The sequence below is a fragment of the Lepus europaeus genome, chromosome 12 (genome assembly GCF_033115175.1).
Source record: "Lepus europaeus isolate LE1 chromosome 12, mLepTim1.pri, whole genome shotgun sequence".
Classification (NCBI taxonomy): Eukaryota; Metazoa; Chordata; class Mammalia; order Lagomorpha; family Leporidae; genus Lepus; species Lepus europaeus.
The window spans coordinates 17,478,132-17,499,952 of record NC_084838.1 but is presented as its reverse complement, the minus strand read 5'-3'; the positions used below and the strand labels follow the sequence as shown (position 1 = coordinate 17,499,952).

The window sequence follows — 21,821 nt, the reverse complement described above, 5'->3', positions numbered from 1 at the left end:
TCTGCCTGATTCTGACTGGCCACTTCCCTCTAGGCACATATTTCAACCTGCTCTGTAAGGAGAAAGGCTGGCGAGTGTTTGAAGAAACCTTCACATTGCTACCTCAAGGCAAAAGGATTTGGAAATATCTAGGCCGGTGGGCAAACATCTTCAGGCAGGAGTCAGGGAGAAGAAGCTGGAGAATATAGGGAAAAATGATCATTTTTGTTATTTATTAATAATCATGATGATTCCAACTCCAATTCACTTATCCCCAAGACCCATGATGAAGATACAAGAAGGAAGTGTCCTGGGTGGAAGAGAGTTCCATACAGGGCACGGCTCTGCATTCTGTGGCCTCAATTTGATCATCTTTATTTTGACACAAGAAACAACAACAGCAACACAATACACACACACACAGTTAAGATCCAGCTGGGGAGCCAGTTGTATTCAAGAGGAGAAACATCAGCAGGCATTTCGCACAACAGTTAAGCCACTGGTTTGGATGTCTGCATGCCATATCTGAGTGCTTGGGTTTGAATTTCACCTTCACTCTCAATTCCAGCTTCTTGCTAACGTGCACCTGGGGTGTGACAGGAAGTGATGGCTCAAGTGCTCATGTCTCTGCCACCCACATGGGAGACCCAGACTGAGTTCTCTGCACCTGGCTTCAGCCTAGTTCAGTCCTTACTGTTGCAAGCATTTCACAGGTAAACCAGAGTTCTTGTCTCTGTCTGTCTCTCCCTCCCCCTCTCCCTCTCCTTCTCCTTCTCTTCCTCCCTCTCTTTCTCGCTGCCTTTAAAGTAAATAAAAAAATTTTGAAACTTTAAAGGAAAAAAACAAATGGTAATGCCCTTTGAGAAGTATGGTTAAAGACTCATAGTTCTGACAAAGAAAATTGCCACAAAGAAATGTATCTGTATGTTTCTATTGCTCCAGTTTTAAAGTTATGTATATAAACTTATTTATATTTCCATATGCAAATAGGAGAAATGCATAGTCTATATATAGACCAAACCACATCAGAGTTAGCTCTAAAGTGGCTTTGTGGAAAAGAAAAAGGGACTTGATTTTTTTTTCCCCTTGTACATTTCAGCAGTGATTGAATTATTGTACAATGAGCATGAGCTGCTAAAAAAAAAAAAAAGTAAGAAAAAAGAACATTGAAGCCCAGATGGGGAAACTACCATAAATGTAAAAATTATTTGTTATAATTAAAATGAACACAATCATTCCAGGTTTGTTTCTGTTTGTTTTTGACTTCAGAGCTAAGGATAGGTGTCCAGTCACCAGCATTCCAATGGTTCTGGGGACTGCCTTCACAGAGGACTGCCACAGCCACCAGGACATTTCAGTATGGACTTCTGATCCCTTAGAACCTCAAGGTCACAGTGGCCCCACTGCCTCACTGACAGTGCCCCACACCACCCTTGCATTGGGGCTCACTCCCACATACATTTTGCATATTCCACAATGCTATGCTTCCTAAAATGCTCCTTCCATTTTCTCTCCCCTCTACTTAGCACCCTTTGAGGGGCTGGCATTATGGCATAGCAGGTAAAGATGTTGCCTGTAGTGCTGGCAATCCCATATGGGTGCAGGTTTGGGTCTCAGCTACTCCACTTCTGTTCCAGCTCCCTGCTAATGCACCTGGGAAAGCAGAAGGGAATGGCCCAAATGCTTGGGCCCCTGCACATACATAGGAACTTCATAAGAAGCTCCTGGCTCCTGGATTCAGCCTGGCCCAGTCCTGGCTGTTGTGGCCATTTGGGGAATGAACCAGCAGATGGAAGGTCTCACTCTCTCTGTAACTCTGTCTTTTCAAATAAGTGAGTAAATCTTTTTAAAAAGATCCTTGAACTACATCCTCAGTGGAAAGCAGCATGGAGAGGCAGACACAGTGCTGCTCCCTCCCACACCTTGAGCCAGATCATGAGATACTAAGGCAATCAGAAAACTCAAAGACAGTCTGGGAATCTACTCTAAGGAAATAATTCACAAATAGAAGAAACACTTTCTCTAAAGTTACTGAGAGCAACACTGTTGATACTGACTAAAGTTGGGACCAATCAGAACATCCAATGAGAAGACAAAGCAAACAACGTATCTGTATCTTCTCCTCCAGACTATAAAGTAACACTTTTGAAGAATGCTTCTTGGATAAGGGGGGTTGTGGTATCAGGCTGCTCAGCCTAATTTCCCTACTCTAGAACTTAGTAGCTGTGTAGACCTAAGAAAGTTACTTTAGTTCTCTTTGCCTCAGTATTCCCAACTGAAATAAAATGGATAATATCGAGATCCACCTAAGACACTTTGGAACATAGCAAGCACTCAAACAATTTTAGCTATCATCACTGCCTCCTCCACTGCCATCATCTCTGTGTGAGATATCAGATAATAATGAGAACAATCATGTTTGGTGCCGGCACAGGGCCATGCAGTGGCCCATGGTATATACATTATCGCAGCCAGTCCTCACCGCAGCTTTGTTAGGTAAGTAGTATTATCCTCATTTTACTCAACAGGAACTTGAGACTCAGAAGTCTTAAGTAACTTGCCTTAAGATCCCATGGCTAGAGAGCGACAGTGAGATTCTGCTCAGGTTTCTCTGATGCCAGAAATTGTGCTCTTGGGCATTATACTGAAGGGAAGGGTGATAGAATGAGTACACACTTTCTCACCCAGGTGCACCTGTCTAAAGATGGAAAGATATCTGAAGCAGGTGCATAGAGCATGGAGCATGTAATTAAAATGTCAATGATCAGCCCAGGGATAGTTCCAAAAGGGAAGCAAAGGAGTGAAGATTCCTACTCCACCACCCCTGTATATTTGCTTTCCTTTCAGTACACGCTGCCCTTCCCTGCTCTCAAGACCTTTCAGCGTTAGCATCAGCACCTTCTGAGAGCACCTATCCTGAGATCACACATTCCAGCTCTGAAAGGAATCTTAGCAATGTGCTGGCCCTACTCTAATCTGGGCCCAAATCCTTCTCCAGGGTGCCACCTACACAGATGGGCACAGTCTCCCTGAAGTCCTTTGTCTCATGTTCACAGCCAGCAGAATCAGGACTGCAGCTCCCACTTACTGCCTCTAGTTAGGCTTCCTTAGCTCTGCACCCTTCTCCCAGGAATTAGAAAGGTAAACTTGAAGGGGTTCCTCCCTAGCATTAATGGATAATGACTTTTACTCAATAAAACCAGCTTACCAGAAATACCATCAGATCCAGCAGGTCCAGGATCCACAGAAATAAAATGAGGAAAAAAACAGAAAAGGCTTTAAATGTCACAGGAAGAACAAAATATTTAATATCATGAAGAGGTGTATGGAATTTACAAGGATGCCACACATCCTTGTAAAGGAATCCCAAGCTTCCACCCCTTTTCCTGCTTGTCTAGAGGCAAAGAGGGCTCTGCTCAGAACTCACAATGGGAGGAGGCAGAAGCGTGGCTCTGGCTCAGGAGCCACTCCCTCTCTCTCCTTCCCTATGTCTGAGTCCTGTGTGCAAGCACTCAATCAATAGATACAGTTCCCGTTTCCTCTCTATTGAGATTCCCTCTCTCCCTTTTCCAATACTTATCTTCTGTTAGCTTCCTCGTGATCTTTCAGGTGCACAAGAGGAAGACTAAATCTTGCACATAGAAGGAGGGTGAGGAAAAGGAAGCACTCCCTCCCTTTAAATTCCCTGACACTGGAGATGTTCACCGTGTCCCTTGGAACTACCTCCAACCTCTGGAAGTTGTAACTGAGGAGTTAAGAGAATGGCCTTGGGAATTTGATTGACTTGGATATGAAATTTTTTTGTACCTGGATGGCCAGATTTGTGTAAGGTTCTCATGCCTTCTCTCTCCTCATGGACAATACTAGGGTCCTGTGATAATAGTGCTTACACAGTGGCTGTGAGGATACAGTATAGTGATACATTTAAGTGTTAATCTCAGAGCCTGGCACATAACCAGCCCTCCCTCACTCCCCATGTGCATCTTCCTCAGGAATACCAGGAATGGTATTTTTCACAGCATTCATTCATGTACTCATTTTTATTTGCAATAACAATATCATAATTAGTTTTCCTGGTGACAGTACCTGTAGAGGGTTCTCCATCTGTGGACTTGTTTGGCCTGAGAACGCTTTGATGAGGGCAACATGGAGGAGATGTTCCACACTTTAAGTCCTCCTTCCCAGCCTAAGACTCTGGCATACAGCCTAACTCACAATGCAAAGATATGGAATCAACTTAGATGTCCATCAACAGATGACTAGATAAGGAAAACCTGGTACATATAAATGACAGAATGAAATCCTAATAACTGCAACAAAATGGATGGAACCAGAGATCATTATGCTAAGTCACACCCGGAAAGACAAATATGTTTTCTCTTATCTGTGAAATGTTTAGAGTATAAAAATTGTATAGATGTTGTCATTTGGTATATAAATATTATTCACTGAAATACACATGTGGATGATAATGTACTCTTCTTTAATCACATTATGGTCATAGCCATGAATTCCTCACTTCAGGATATTAATATCACTCTTTTTAAAAAAGCATATATGTGTATGCATATGATATCTACATATGAAGTAAATGTGGCAAAACGTTAAGAATTGTTAAACCTTAAAGGTAAGAAACACATTTATTTTAAAGAGTCTCATAGGTCCCATAAAGATGCATGCCTCCAGACCCTGCATTTTCCTAACAATTTATTAAAAAAAACACCAAACCAAGCATCATTCCTCCCATTTTGGATGCTGGCAAAAACCTATCCCCATTGTACTTCAAATCCATCACTGTTGGGGAGGAAAACCAGCCTCCAGGAGTGCGACCCACCATGGCTCAGCTCAGCATCAACAATCTAGGAAGCAGACAGGGGTCAGGCTTCCCCTGGCCAGCAGTGCCCGGGCTGTGCTCCAGAGAGATTTCTCACTCTGATGTTTCCTCTGGCTTATCTTCCCTGCCTCTTTTAAGCTTTGCCTCCTTTAATTACAGCTCAGTTGAGTCATTAAAAGGGGAAAGGATGAAGGAGGGGGGAAAAAAAGCAGTTTCTCTTCCTTACTGAACCAGATTTCAGTGTTTGCTTCTCTCCAAGCAGCGCCATGAGGTATCTGACCGATAATAAACAGAAATTCATATCTTTATTCACCTTGACTTCAAAAAAGGAAGCATCTTGTATGGGCTTTCATCATCTCTGGACAATGGTGCATCCTACCGTCCTACTCTCTGTGAGGTAGAAATGTGACGGGGAGATCAGTCAGGATGGGGGCTGTGGGAGTGGCTTGAGATGGATCTGGAATACAGAACTAACACGAGGGACACCCCTTAAAAACTGCCTCACTCCCTGGTAGAATGCAGGTCCCTCCATGTCCCTCCATCCATTCCAGGAGGCCCTTGGATACCTAGCCTCATCCTTTCCCAGTGCAAAACAGATTCACTTTTCTCATGAGTAAAGTGAAGGTGATAACAATACCTCCTTGCAGGATTATTATGAGAACTAAATAGGGTACAATAAACAAAGTACTTAGAACCATACCTGGCACAGTCACCAAGATGACTGCTTTCAGAGTATGCACTTTTCTCTTTCATAAAATGGATATAATAGTGTACATCTCATAGGACAGTCATTAGCATTGACTGTCATGAAGAGAAGGCAGGTAGCACACAGTAGGTGCCCAGCATCCCTTCTGTTCATTAGCATTGACTGTCATGAAGAGAAGGCAGGTAGCACACAGTAGGTGCCCAGCATCCCTTCTGTTCTATTTCACTCCCTTCTCCCCAGCACTCACATCAACCCTCTTAGAAAACCTCACAAACAACAAAGCGACTGTTGAAGGTCATGCTGCAGCCCTACAGAAGTCTATTTTGTTTTCAACAAGGTGGAGCTCTTGTCTCCTATATCTCCTGCTCCATCCACATTGCTGGATTCAGGAGGGTTGCTAAATTAACATTTGGACCAACATAGTGGCAAAGCTGATGCTATCATTATATGCTTCCTATACTACAGGAAGTTATAACTGGAAGGACAGAATATTGGGACTAAATATAGATTCCCTCACTACCTCTTTACATGAACTTGAGCAATTGATGCATCACTCTAGGTCTTTGCTTTTCTATTTTTCACATAAAGGAGAGGTACTTGCCTGGGTTAGGTCTCCAGGGTCCTCTCCTGCTCTGGTAGCCTTTATCTGGGAGTCCATGCTATAGGTAAATGTGTAGATTAAAGATGAGCACACATTCTTTGCCTGTTTGCAGTGACAGGTAAAGTTCAATTCTCATACAATGAATATCACCTGAAAGACCTCCTTGATCCATGGAATGTGGTAGAAATGATGTTCTGGGATTTCTGAGGCTGGGTATTAAGAAGCCTGGCAGCATCTGCCTAGCTCCTTGGATACTTCATCCTAAGACAGCCCCTTTGCCAGGCCAGCTTCCATGACATGAAAAGCTGTAGTGGGCAGCACCAGCCGACATCCAGCATAGCCAGCTGCACCTGCCAATTGCAATGGCCCTGACTGCACACAGGAAGTGAAGGGACCCTCTTGAACATGAATCCTCTAGCCCCAGTTATCACACCTATCATAGACCAGAAACAAACCAGCTGCACCCTTCCCACATTCCTACCCCACAAAACTGAAAGCAAAACAAAATAGTTGTTTTAAGTCACAGGGTTTTGGGTTAATTTGTAATATAATGCAGACAGTTGGAATCATGCAGGCAAGCTATGGCCTGGCAGTTCATAAGGGGCTGAGCAGGATGCATCTTGATCATCAGATTGTCTAGTGCTGGGTCAATCCATGGGCTTCTATTGCATGCTGGGAAAACCAGAACAGCCCAAAGGAACATGTGAGTGAAATGCTTCAGGAGGCAGCTGCTACTTAGACTTGGTGGTAGAGGTGTCTTCTGTAGGATGCTGTGATTACATGTTTGCAGTTTTCTCTGGTTTTGTCCTCTTTATTGATTCAAACTTTGCAATGTTTATCCTGTCACACAGAATATGTGGACCCATAGTTTACACTTCAAGTTGTGCCTTGCTGACATAATTTCATTTGTCAGAGGTGTGATCTTCCTAATATATAACATTTTTTTTTCAATCTTTAGGACATTAAAGGAGAACTCAGATTCCCTCCTTTTGGTATGCTTCATTCATTATCACTTTCACCATCCCTGGTCAAGAGATGAGGTCTCCCTGGAACTAAATGAAAATAAAAATAGGGGCCAGCGCTGTAGTGCAGCCGGTTAAAGACCTGGCCTGAAGCTCTGGCTTCCCACATGGGTGTCAGTTCTAGTCCTGGCTATTCCATTTCTGATCCAGCTCTCAGCTATTGCCTGGGAAAGCAGTGGAAGATGGACCAGGTCCTTGGGCCCCTGCACCCTCATGGGAGACCCAGAAGAAGCTCCTGGCTCCTGGCTTCAGATCGGCGCAGCTGCAGCCGTTGCAGCCATATGTGGAGTGAACCAGCAGATGGAAGACCTCTCTCTCTGTCTCTACCTCTCTCTGTAACTCTTTCAAATAAATAAAATAAAAAAATAAAATAATTCTACATATATTATATCCAGTATCACTCTTTTTCTTCACATTGCCTTTTACACTGTACTATCATCATATTGCTATTGTACTAAACAACTATAAATTTGTTTTTTCAAACAACACAGAATTATCTTACAGTTCTATAGGTTAGGAATCCAGGGCAGGTCTTACTGGAGATGTTGGCAGGACCACATTCTTTTCTAGAGGTTCTGGGGGTGAACCCTCCACTTTGCTTGTCCAGCTTCTAGAGAATTCTTTCAGAGACATTCTTTTCTGGGTCCCTTTGTCTACCATCACAGCCAGCAGTGCTGCAACTCTCAGACCCACGCATTTGTCTTCCTCCTTCACATTTGTTTTTTTAAATTTTTTGACAGGCAGAGTGGACAGTGAGAGAGAGACAGAGAGAAAGGTCTTCCTTTTGCCGTTGGTTCACCCTCCAATGGCCGCTGTGGCTGGCGCGCTGTGGCCGGCGCACCGCACTGATCCGAAGGCAGGAGCCAGGTGCTTCTCCTGGTCTCCCATGGGTGCAGGGCCCAAGCACTTGGGCCATCCTCCACTGCCTTCCTGGGCCACAGCAGAGAGCTGGCCTGGAAGAGGGGCAGCCGGGACAGAATCCGGCGCCTCAACCAGGACTAGAACCCTTTGTGCCAGCGCCTGCAAGGCAGAGGATTAGCCTATTGAGCCATGGCACCAGCCCTCTTTCACTTTTAAATACGCTTGTGATTACGTTGAGCCCACCATGGTAACCCAGGATCATCTCCCTCTTTAACGGTCAGTTTAGGATCATCTCCCTCTTTAATGGTCAGTTTATCTGTAATCTTAATTCCACACATAAACTTAATTCTCCCTTTTGTCCTACAAGACAGCAATCACATGTTCCAGGCATCAGGATGTTGACATCCTTGGGGGTAAGGGATGATTCTGTTGAGCACATATCTTACCATCATCCCCAAACTGATCAGCTACTTATCTGGAGGACACATTATTTCAGGGGATGACCATAGTAGCAAAATCAGAAAACCAAGCAAAAGAAGCCATATGTTTTATTTTGTGCTGATGTCTAGATAAAGGGTAAAATAATGACAATAAAACAATGGAAGACTCTGATCTGTTATAGAAGTAGCCTTCCTCCTAACCACAAAGAAGGAAATATCATTTGAACTCGGGGAAGAGAGGAATATGGAAATGAAGGAAGGTCAACTGGTAAAGGCCAATTATGCCCAAAAAAGGGAGCCATGCTCTGTTCCCAAAAGGCTGACCACACGGCTGGTCAAAGCAGATGAGAGGCTGTAGAAACTAAGGTAGTTTTGAGGGCTCTGAAGCTAAAAGAGGCCTGTGAATCACTGGCAACATAGCATCTGGTCGATGGGAAGTATGGTCAAGTATTCTTTGCTGGTATAGAACCAGCTGACTACAAATGCCTTCATGCAAATCTAGGTCAGAAGCGCTTCCAATGAGCTCCTTCAGACCTGCTAGGAGCTATAGAAGAGCTGCTGGCTCTGCCAGCTGAGTTGGATCACTGGAAATGGACCTGCCCTGGAGTCGAAGGACACCCAGGTCAGAGCCACAGATCTTATTGGCTCTAAGCTGAAAAGCCCTTCACTCAGCCAAGCTTCAAAAATGACCACTGCAACTGAGGGGACGGCCAACCAGGGTCAGTAACATTGCAGGCAGAACTGTGAATTTCCTGTAAGGGATGCCACCTGCCTTTACCGGGCCAGCTCTCCTCCCAGGCCAGCTAGGCAATGAAAGTCAACAGGGTGCCTTCCCCAAGGAGGTTCACACCTCCCTTAGGATGTAGGCTATATGAAGAGATAGATGAGTCTGAGCCTCATAATTTACAAGGCTTTAAAGCCCACCTGATTATTATCAAGCCCCTTCAGTCAGGTTCTATTTGCCTCTCAATCAGAAAACTTATTTGTAGCTTAGCACCTTTCTTAGGTTCTCTAATAACAACTCTGTCCTCTGTATCTAGCCCACTTGGGTCTCATCCCTTAATCATAGCCTCTACCACCAATGGCTCTACTCCCAACCTGTGTGTACTGATGGTCCTCTTCCCCACTTAACGTTGTATGTTCAAAATTTCTCTACAGACAAACCCCGCTACCTGTAAAAGTTAAGTGGCTTTTTTCCCAGTCTTGGCTGGAATCAGTTTAAGCCATATCCATCAAACTGTGTCCATAAGGGTCCAGAGACCTCTCCATATCCTCTCCTCTATAGAATTCTCTCATTACTTGGTTAGTGCTACTCTTAGGATCATTGGTTACTATTCTCACCCTGTCTTTTATACTACAGTGTCTGAGTGTTTACAGCAAGTTATAATGGAATGAACCAAGGCTTCAGCAACCAGGCAGTCAACCAATGCTGCTACAAGGATTTATTCAGCTCTGACGCAGGAGACAGTGGCCTGAGACATTGCCCCATGCCAGCGAAGAGTACCTCGTCACCCCATGTCAGCAGGAAGTAGCTCTAAAGACAGATCATCGTCCCTCTATCCCTCTTGGACTTTTGGGACTAATATAATCCCATACAAACCCTGCTTTATAAAAAACAAAAGGGGGGAATGTTAGGAAACTGGCGCACAGTTTTCAGCCAGGTGGCCGCATGGCCCACCTAGCTGAGCCAGGCTCCACCCCCATCCTAATGGGATTCGCTGCTCCTGCTTCCCTGCCCACCCTCAGGCGAAGTTTTAAAAGGGCCTGTTCCTGAACACATGCTCTCTTGGCTCTTGGCTCTTCTCTCCTCTCCTCTTCTCTCTCTTCTGTCCTTGCTAGTTCCTCTCCTCTCTGTTTCTCGCTTATACTCTCTTTCTCTCTTTTTCCTTCACCACCCCTTCACTCTGGTCTGTACGGTGTTCCCCAATAAACCCTTCCCCTTAAAAAAAAAAAAAAAAAAAAAAGAAGAGCTGCCGGATATTTTTCATGCCCTCAGGAGGGTGGAGAAGCTTTCTGATAGAAGAGCCAACTGCTCTTAAATGGCCTTGTGGCATGAATAGTACAAGACAACAGATTCCAGGATGGACCACACACTTGTAAACCAGGTGGGAATAGAGAGTCTCTTATGTACATCAGAAAGAAAGAATAATAGGCCAGTGACAGGTAAGATGGCAAGTACCAGACTGAAATGAAACAGCCCCACACCAAGTGTCCCCTTAATATCATGCCTTATGTACACAGTAGCCCCTGGAACTTAAGTATTCAGGAGGCATGGGAGTGAGAAAACCAAAGCTGATTAGAATTATTTTTCCCACTACCAATGGATAAAGCAGAGGAGAAATTAAATGAAATTATAAAAAACATTTTAAGACATGAGACATGTTGTTTTCCTAGATTTCTGTGGCCCCGAATATCATACCTACTACATACAAATATGTCACTCATGTTGTCTCATCATCTCAAACAAAAGTTGCACTTTCTAAGTTGCAAATCATTGCCACTAGTATTCTTTGATTTTTCAGAAAATCTGTGAGTACAAAAACTATTGCACCCTTTTGAAAGACAGAAACACTGAGGCTTTGAATTCAATGCAGATTCTAAAGCTGCTCATTGCCCAAGTCAAAGCTAAGCCCAATTCACTTAAAGCAAACTTTGTTCCATGCATCTTCACTGCCACGTCCTCTCAGCTTCACCAGAACGCAAACCAAAGTGGCCCTCGCACTAAGATTGATATTGAAGGCTCTTGCCACCTGGTGGTCATACCTCAGAAAGTCCTCTGCTTCCTGAGCCTTGTTTCTTCATTCATGAGATAATCTATTGTCCAGGTTTGCTGTGAGGATGAATTATTAGATGTAGACATGCTTTGAAAATTTGGAAGTGTTCTAAAAATAGAAGGTATTTCTTAGAAGGGGCTATGAGAAAAAGTTTCTCTTTGCAGGCATGATAGAGAGTCTACAGAGAAATGAAAGGAATTTTGAACTTCAGTGTAAAAGTGAGTGCTGCCCTGTGTAACCTGAAGGCACAGAGAAGAGCTTGTTCCATTGAACCCTGGAGTTACGGTTTTAACATTAAATCCTTAATCTAGTGAGGAAGGTCTTTGACAGCCTCATCAGACCATTGAATGCTTCTCTTAACCTCCAGAGAAGGAATGTTCTTTTTCTCTTTTAAATTGGTGGGAGGGAATGAATGATAACTTCTGCTACACACACCCACACAAACACGCACATGCATTGACCTGCATTCTGAGATATCCTCTTATGGGACATCTATCCTCAAGGATAAAGAGTTTAATTAGTCCAGGAAAGAGAACTGATAGAAAAGAGGAAACAGGCAGACAGCTTAATCCTTTCATAAAAGTCAGGCTCATGTTTTGGAGACAACATGGATTTGGAACATCATTTTGAGCTGTTTGTCCACTGATTCTCTCTAAGACCCGGACAGATCCTCCTCTCCCGCACTGGGCCTCGTTTTCCAATATGCAAAATGAAGGGTTGGGTTGCAGTACTCTGAGGTAGAAAGCTGCTGATGTATACTAAGCAAGCATCCAACTTTTCTTTAGAAGTCTATGCCTTCTCCCCTATCTCAGGACCAAGTACCACTACAGCTGCCTCTTGGCTAAATTGTCCATTATGACTTGTCTGGGACAAATTCAGTCTATCTCCTTGAACAGCAATTGGTACAAGGATTTTCATGAGAACCAACTTGGTTCAGTGAGATAGAATTTTGTGCCACTGGTAGGAGAGATTGGAAAGAGGCATTCTTATTGTGCAGGACTCACTGACTACAGAGGGTACAGCTGGCATGAATATGGAACAATGTTAAGGAAAACAGAGCCAAGGAAAGAAGGACCCCACTGACATTGTTGCTACCCTTCAATCCAATTGTGCATGGACTTCCATCTGAGCCAGCACAGTTTCTCTTTTTGCCTAAACTAGTTTGAATTGAGTTTCTGTCACTTATAATCCTAAGAATTCTAATTAATTAAATAATCAATTGCCTATCTACCTCTGAAGATTCATCAGTCTTTCTGTCTCAAATATAGTTTCACTGCATCATCTCATATTCTAGATCTTCTCTTTTTTAGTGGTCTCTTGGCTTTTGTCTACTTGTCCAACTGGTGTGCAGATGCATAAGCATTAACTGTATATTCTACTTCCCTTGCACTTCATTCAGTGAGCTTAGTCCATCCCTGGCCATATCCCTCCCTTTCCATTGTTCTATAGTCCTTCTTCATTTAATGTGATGAGTGCTGTTGGGGTTCTGAGCTGAATCAACAGCAGATTCCCTGTGTTCTTCCTCAGTTTACTGGGAGGGACCAACAAGTCAGTGCTGTAAAGTCATAGGTGATATAATACATGTTGTACAGAAAAGAGTGATGATCCTTGGAAGAGCACAACCACTTTTCTTGGAGGACATGAGAGCCATGGTAGGGAGAGGGCAAAGTCTTCATAAAGGAGATGACTTTAGGAAGAGATCTACTTGTTTACTACATGGGCTGCAAGAGCAATTCACTCTAGGCAGTAAGAGCAAAGGCCCTGAGGCATTAAATGGTCATGCTTGTTTCAAGAACTACCCCTAAATAGCTCCATTTAGCTCTAATGTAGAATTAAGTAAAGTAGTAAGAGATGGGGATAGAGAGGATTGAAAGGGTTCAGAACAAAGGGCATTAAGTGCCAGGTTGAGTTTAGCCTATAGAATACTGTTTCCCATGCATGAGTATTTGAACATATTCTCTCTCTCTCTCTCTCTCTCTCTCTCTCTCTCTCACACACACACACACACACGCACACGCACACGCACACGCACACGCACACGCACATGCACATTCAATTGCTAAAATCTCAAGTTCCTAAGATCTATCCTCCCTCCAAAGAGTCAAAATTTCTAGGGGTAGAATCTTAGAATCTGCTTTCTAAACAATCACCCAAGCCTGCCTTAAAACAAAGCATCAATTTTGGGGCCCTTCCATTGGCCACAGGGAACTTGACATATCATCTCCTGAATGCTTATGGTACATGAGATACTAAAAACCCATGTAAACAAGACTGTCTTCCCTCTCCAAGCCTCTGCTTTAGCTATCCCCATTCTTCTCCTAATATATATTGACCTATTCCTTTTGAAGGCAATTCTAGCAACAACTTCTCAAGGAAGACATCTACAAATCTTAGGTCTACTCTGGAATATTCTCTTCAGGACCACATCAAAGTGACTCCTTCCCGTGATATGTACATCTCATTGGCATGCGCCTCACGTTGTGTCCATAGATATAAGACATATCCTACTTTTTTCAAATGGACTATAAACTTCTGGAGGCCAGGGGCGCTCAAGGAGCTATTGTATGGCAGGTGATTAAGTTCTAATATCTATTTGCATTCTTCCAACAATTCTAAGAGGTAATTACTCCACTTATAGGTGAGGAAATCTAGACAGCCTGATGTGCACAAGGCCATGGAGCCAGGAGCTTTGTGTTACAGGATCCTTTTTGATCAGTTTCCCGCATAAGGAAGGACCACGAGCAAGTGGCCTTGACACCTTGGACAGTGCCAAGTTCTTGCCAAACGGGCACTTACCACACATCCCGAGGAGTCCACCTGCCGGTCAGACACACACTTGAAATTGCGAGTGCAGCCCCCATTGTTCCGAGAGCAGTCACGAACTGGCCCAAAGGAGGACAACAGGTCATTGATGGTTTCAAAGTAGGTGGACAGCATCGCTTCTTCCCTTGGAGAGAAAGGGATGATTAAACCCCAGACACATCTGCATCACTGGATTAAAAAAAATCAGTATGAATTCATTACATGTGAAGCTATCATTTATTCTATTTGTAATCAAGAAAATAATATAAATAAATATTTAAAAGTAAAGAAAAATAACAACAGCTAAACCAATGTATTAGATGTGCGTAAGTCTAGTTGTAATAGACAGAAATAGATTTAGAACTTCATTTAGAACTCTATTTCATTAATCCTCAGAATTTTGTAAGGCAGAGATGATGTTTTCATTTTGCCAATAAGTCAGCTTTGGCTTAGGAAGGCAAAGTGTCTGGTTGACGGCTACTCAGCTTCTCATGTGACAGAACTGAAATTCGTACCAACTTCCATCTGAGTTCAAAGAGAAAGTTTTTCCCACTACACAACTCTGAGCTTGATTGTAACTGTTATATCACATTATAGAGCTCCAGATAGCAACTTTGAAATTGGGTTCATTCCTATTAATCGAACTTTATGGATATAAAATTGAAACTGTGAAATGCTGTGGGACTTAGACAATTATCACAGATCCAAGGTACAAATGCAAGAGTCTGACCCTAGAACATTGTTTTTTCTTTTCTATATTTTTTTTAGGATTTTATTTATTTATTTGATAGGTAGAGTTATAGACAGAGAGAGGGAGAGACAGAGAGAAAGGTCTTCTATCTGTTGGTTCACTCCCCAAATGGCCACAATGGCTGAATATGAGCCAATCCAAAGCCAGGAGCCTGGAGCTTCTTCTGTGTCTCCCACATAGGTGCAGAGGCCTAAGCACCTCAGCCATCTTCCACTGCTTTCTCAGGCCACAGCAGAGAACTGGATCAGAAGAGGAGCAGCCAGGACATGAACTGGCGCCCTTATGGGATGTCAGCACCCCAAATGGAGGCTTAGCCTACTACACCACAGTGTCAGCCCCTAGAGCATTGTTTTTCACACCATCAAGATTGTCATCAACAGCTAATGGAAATGAAATTTTGGGAAAATGCATAGTTGCAAATGAGATTCCAAAAAGACAAAGTGAGACATAACACTACAACCCATGGATCTGCCACAATCCTAATGATATAACATGGGGGATATAGATGAATTACTGGATACTAGCCTTGAGGGAAAAAAGGGCCCCAAGGAGAGTGCTGGCTATGCATGATTCCCACAGTTGCAGGAGATATAAAAAGGTACCAAAGGAGAGGAGAAAAGGCTCTGTAATTTTTCCATGATATTTGCCTCATGGAGCCCAGAGATATAAGACGGGGGATGCCTGTGTATGCACATTAGAAGGAAGAGGCCTACGTGGACCACTGGTGACATTTCTGGACTACCCTTTTACCTTCTCCCTTCTTTTCCCTCCCAGGTCTGGAGCTATAGGTTTGGGTCTCACAGCTCATTTCTTGCCCCTACTCTTACCCCTTCTCTCCTGTCTGTCACTCTGACTGTCAGTGGACTTGTGAAATTCCAGCACTAATTAGATATTCATTTGATCAATAGCTCCCCAGGACTTAGAGGAGAAAATCTGAGTTAGTTTCTTTGGCATTTAAGGCTCTTCATAATCCACTTCCAGGGGGCCTGTCCAGATGCATTTGCCCAGACCTCATACCCTCCATTCACTAGCCACAGAGCTCTTCTTGTTTGACATATAATCTGACGTTCACAGTGGAGGAATGGGTGCATGGTCTTAAAGAGGGGCTCTGGGTACGGTATGTACCTTCACCTCTGCAGAGCCTTCCTCATACTTTCCATAAAGTCCATACCCAGTGAATCCTGGGAAATCTTGAAAACTAGTCCCTCATTTGCTCATCTGTGGCACCTGCCTACTGAGTACTTCCTATGTAGCAGGCACTATCATATGTCTTAAGACAGAGCAGTGACATAAGACGACATCCTTGTCTCCACAGAGCTTATTGTTACTCACTTTGTGAAGCTGTCTCTGTCTCCCCTCCTAGAATTAATTCCTCTTCCCTTGGAGCACACTGTTTAAATCTATTATCTTATTGATCTTAATCATTAGCTCCATGAGAGCTCCCTGAGAGTTTTAAGCTTTTTAAAGAAAGGACTCAAGACTGATTCATCCCTCTCTAGCCCCCAGTTCAGGACCTAGAAAGAACTTGTGCAACAGAAATGTTTTCAAGTGAAACCAAGAAAACCACAGAAGGCATGGGTAGTTTTCATTGGCCGATCCTTGTACCAAGAACCTCCCCAATAGGACACATGCCTCCCCCTCCTCAGCTCAGGGCTCCCATTCTAAATCCACCATATTCTAGGCACAGTTCAGAGACAAAGGAGAGGAGCTGCCAGGATTATCCCTCACTTGCTAGCTTTGTATAAAATAAGGTGACAGATTTGTTGGGGGAGAGAATTAACCGTTCCTGAAGTGAAGCTCTTGGGAGACTTGCCACTTTTGAATCACAAAGAGAGCTGAGGATCCTGGGAAGATATTAAGGCTATTAAAATATTAACACCCTGACAGGGCGAATGAATGGAAAGGGAGAGGAAGAGATAAAGAGAGAGGGGGAGCTGTTCTGGGGGTGGGAACAACTGAAGAGACAAATGGAGAGAAACTGCTAGAAAGAAAGAAAACAGAGGGACAGAAACACATAAAATTATCCAGAAGATGATGGATGGATGGATGGATGGATGGATGGATAAATAGATAGATTAGTAGATTGATGCCTAGACAGATACATTGATAGATGGTCAGAGAAATAAACAGATAGACAGAAAGAGACTCCGAAAGAGAAAAGAGATACACAGAGAGGAGTGTCATATAAAGAATTAAAAGTGAGGGAAATGGAGACAGAAAGTATGTAAAAGGGGTATGAAATGAAAATAATCATGTAGGAGAATATGAAGGAGACAAATATGCAAAACAATGAGAGGAAATCACAGCAAGATAAACACGGAAGAAATGTGTAAGTGAGAGGAGGAGAGAAGGAGAGATAGGTGAGGAAGACAGAGACAGCTGCAGGAGGACAGAAAATGAGGGCAAAGAAAAAACACTGAGTAGAAGCAGAAACAGATGGAGACAGAGAGCAGAGACAGAAATGCGAAGAGAAAGACATGCAAAATGCCACCTTCCTTGTGGAAGCAGAGCTGGCTCAGGCTATACAAATAAGGAGGCTGTTAGCTGTTAAAAGGATTGATTCTGCATAAACATCAGGTAAGTGTGGGGAACATTACTTAAGACACAAAAGCTTAACACAGGGGCTGTTACTAAGTCAAGAGAAGTGAATGTGTCAGGTTGGGAAATAAAGAATCTGAGCACTGTTGAGAACAGAAGCCCAGCCAGACGCTGGTGTTTTCTTTACGCAGGAACTCAGTCCTTCATCTGAGTCTGGGGTCTGATGGGTCTTGAGTGGCCACAATAGAGGGGAATGAAAGGATCAGTGGAAAAGTTCTAGGGGTAGAGGTGGCTTGGATATATGGGTGCTGCCCTGCATATCGGGAGACCTGGGTGAGAGTTCAGGCTTTGCAGCACTCACCATCACCACCATCATCACATTCTCATCATTTATCATTTCTTGAGCTCCTCCTATGTGTCAAGAACTGTTCTAGGCTCCTTTCCTCTGGTTCCCACAGTAATCTTACAATGAGTTAAGGGGAGCTATGCTACACAGGCTCGAAGCCGTGAGTACCGTGCCCATGGATCTGTCTGACATCGGGTTATGAACTTCTCCCATGCTGAGGTTTAGCTTCTGTAATCTGTTGTGTCTTGAGCAAATCAGAGCTCTCATACTGGTGAAGCCAGTAGGAATCTGTGTCCAGGAGGAAGAGCAGGAGGGGCTGGGCCTGTGTGTTTTGCTGTAGTTTCTAGTACATGCTCCCTGGGTTGTGATTGTGTCCTACAACACATTTTACCCATGTTGGAATAAAAGGTGAAAGCGCAATGTAGTAGTTTACTAGAGTGGCTATGACAAGAACCACAAACTAGGTCATTTAAACCAAGGTAAATGTATTCTCTCACAGTTCTGTTGGCTATAAGTCCAAAACCAAGGTGTTGGCTGGGCCGTGGTCCCTCTGTAGGCCCCTCCTTCATGGTTTCTCCGTAGATTCTAGTGGCTCTCCACAACCCTTGGCTTTTCTTGGCTTGTGGCCAATGACTCCAATCTCTGCCTGCATTGTCAGAAGGTTTTCTTTCTTATATTTATGTGTCTTCTCCTCTTAAAAGGACACCATTAAATTCATATTGAAACTTAGTTACCGGGCCGGTGCCATGGCTCAACAGGCTAATCCTCCGCCTTGCGGCGCTGGCACACCGGGTTCTAGTCCTGGTCGGGGCGTCGGATTCTATCCCAGTTGTCCCTCTTCCAGGCCAGCTCTCTGCTATGGCCCGGGAAGGCAGTGGAGGATGGCCCAAGTCCTTGGGCCCTGCACCCGCATGGGAGACTAGGAGAAGCATCTGGCTCCTGGCTTCAGATCAGCGAGATGCGCTGGCCGCAGCGGCCATTGGAGGGTGAACCAATGGCAAAAAGGAAGACCTTTCTCTCTGTCTCTCTCTCACTATCCACTCTGCCTATAAAAAAAAAATAAAGAAAGAAAGAAAGAAACTTAGTTACCAATGTACCAGCATTAAGAAGTGAGCACCCCAGGAGGTAATTAAGTTACAAGGATGGAACCCTGTGAAAGGGATTAGTACCCTTAACAAAGGGTTCCATGAAGGGACTTCCTCACTGTTAACTTCTGCCTTTTCTCCACGGGACAAAGGATTCCTCCCTACTGAGGACACAGTGCTCACTGTGCCATCTTGGAAGCAGAGCCCAGACTCTGACCCTCAATAAACTCATGAACTTCTCAGCCTTGAGGTTTGAAAGAAGTAATTTCTGTTTTCTATAAATTGCCCAGTCCATGTATTTTGCTATAGCAACACAGACTAAGATAACCATTCATTGGCTTCAGAGTCTACCCTAATCCGCTATCTTAATTATATTTTCAAAGACTTCATTTCCAAATAAGGTCGTATACTGTATTCTGTGGTGATCTGAGTGTTGAGGTGGAGGAGGGTCAATATTAACTCCTTGCACACAGCTCACAGGGAAATATTCATGCTCACACAGGTCAGAGTGGGGACCAGAACACCCCCATTCCAGGGTCTGACCCTCCCAATGCCATACTTTAAATGTTACTTTGGGAGGTTTACAAAACTGGGAAAAGATCCCAATGGAGCCACCTTCCACTTGATCAGTGAATTCATCTGAGAGCAGAAAATGCCAATATTAATTAAATACCCAAGCACACCCCAGGCACTCCACACAGGGTTTTTTGTACACATTCTCTACATCACCCCAAAGCACAGGAGTTGGCAAACTTTTCTGTAGAAGGGCAGAGGGCAAATACCTTGCGCATGCAAGGCACACAACCTCTGCCTAGCCTTGTTTTTTAAGGCACAAGCATCCAAGAAGAATCTTCACAAGAATGAGCAGGGTTGTATTGCAGTAAAATTTATTTACAAAAATACACAGCAAGGCTGGATGGTTTTTCCTGATTAACATGTGAAAACCCTGCAATTAATGCTGGAGTTCAGGTAGAACCACAGGATCCCCATTCTTTCTCCTAAATGAAGTTTCTTCTTGATCATGGTGTCTCCCCTGCCAGGTAAGTATGATGAAGTTTCTTCTGAAAGTTGTCTTCTCACCTGTAAAATGGGAACACTAGTTGCCCTGCTCCCGTGTATATTATTGTGAGGATACCATGACATCAATTAAAGAAAGAAATGTGCTTTTCAAACACAAAAACTCTTTTCAAATGCATTCAGTATTCATTCTGGCAGCAACTCCTCATACCTACTGCATGCCAGGTACCGAGTGGGTTTCTATAATGGCTTTTCTTTGGCTTCTCTGTACCTCGGTTTCTGTACCTAGTAATCCCAGCCATTGTCGAAATGCTTCCAAGCTTCTCTCTAGCTCTGAAGTCCTAATTCACTTGTTCTGATAATACTGTTCAGGACTGTGCCAGCCGGACTCCACTAGGCAGGATGTGGCTGTCATCCTCTCATCACCTAACAGTTCAAGTGCACATGCATCGCTGGGGTTCCATTTGGCCAAGTCATCCTGCACCCCACGAAGGGTGAGCCTTAGACAGGGCAGCTGGGAACAGATGCTGACATCCCCTGCTGCTCATAAACAGCAGGGAAGGTCTGTGTCACTCCTGGAGAGGTGTGAATGGATGGTTCACAACCCAGACAGTGGCAAGCCCTCCGCTGATGCGCACTAATTATTCCCTGGTAACAACCAGCAACTTTGTGTCCTGAGCTCCTGAGAGAAGCAGCCTAGGACAACCACTTGATAGAAACCAAGTTTTCATCTCTCCCAAACTGCCTTAGGGTTTAGGGGGCCTTTTCAGCTCCAACAGCACCAGCCACTGTGTAGCATAGAAGATAAGAAGTCAGGCAGAAGCTTAGTTTCACTCACCATAAGAACGTGGGCAAGCCCCTAAAACTCTAAGCCTCCATTTTCTCTTCTGAAAAATGGGGTTGTTAATACCTAGCTAGCAGAGTTAGCATGAGAAATAACTTGGAGAATACATATCTAATGTCTGAAACAAGGTAAATGTCCAACAATTGGTCATAGTTAGGAACCATCTGAGTGTGCCTGAAAGTTCTAGCAACCATGCCTTAGCATGTAACCAGCTCAACACTGGAGGAGGAATGGAGGACCTGGAAGTCAGTGTGGCACATTTAGTTGTTTGGAAGGTTTCACGGATGTCCAGTTTGTTCTAGGGACTAGGCTGGTCCCGGAAAACACAGAAAAGGATATTATATAGCTGGTGTGAGGGAGGCATGAGGAAAATTAGCCCAGCCACAGAAGGATTATATGGATAAGTTGATAAAAGGCTTTCCAGGGTCGAGCTGGAAAGAGCCAAGTGCAGAGCTAATCAGCAATGGGAATGCTGCCTCCTTGTGTACTGCTGCTGGCCTCTGCAGGAATGCACACTGGGAACCCAGGACCACTGTGGATGACAGTCCAGTTTCCAGGACATGGGGTGTATAACATCATGGTGACTATAACAGAAGGACTAATGCCCACTGAAATGGACGATGAGGATTTTAAGTTCCAATGAACCTCCTTTCATTTTTGCTATAGCTCTAATGGGGTCATGCTACTACTCTGGCTTTTTGTATATTACTTTTTATTTTAAAAGATACGGCCACATTCATATTTCAGACTTGACATTGATGGTGGTGAGGGGACTGGCAGTGAGTGAGTCATGGCCAAGTCACAGCAACAGAGCCGGGCTCTACCTTGTAGGGCCCTGCTTTCCTCTTTAAGAGCCCACCCACCCAGAGTGTTCCAGCTGACACTGAATTCTCTTCTTCCTGTAGCAATTAAGGTTTGCACTAATTTAAGTTGAAAATAGATATTGCTGTGCAGAATGGTCTCACAGCTTCCCTTGAGTGTCTTGGAACTTCCTGCACACTGAGAATCTGCCTTGTTCCCATCCCCCAGGGCTCTGGGCCTGCTGCACCTGTTTACTGAGGGAGGACAGGGCTGAAGGAATTGGGTGGGGAGACAAACATAAGGCCTGTGGGATCTTGGGAACAAAGAGAAGATGACTGCAATGTCCACTATCTGTCTGTGAAATGGCAACAATAATATTCATAGGAAAGTCCTTCCCCAGGCCAAAAGAGACCGGCAATA

The 21,821-nt window shown here is 44.0% G+C and overlaps 1 protein-coding gene across 5 annotated transcripts in view; it reads right to left on the bottom strand.

Annotated features, from left to right (window-relative positions):
* Nucleotides 1–21,821, bottom strand: part of ASTN2 (astrotactin 2) — a 1,014,855-nt gene that overhangs the window by 419,065 nt on the left and 573,969 nt on the right. For all 5 annotated transcript variants that reach the window (XM_062207681.1, XM_062207682.1, XM_062207683.1 and 2 more), the window contains one exon: nt 14,014–14,164. In XM_062207681.1, the coding sequence (XP_062063665.1) occupies nt 14,014–14,164 (151 nt within the window). The remainder of the gene's footprint in view (nt 1–14,013; nt 14,165–21,821) is intronic.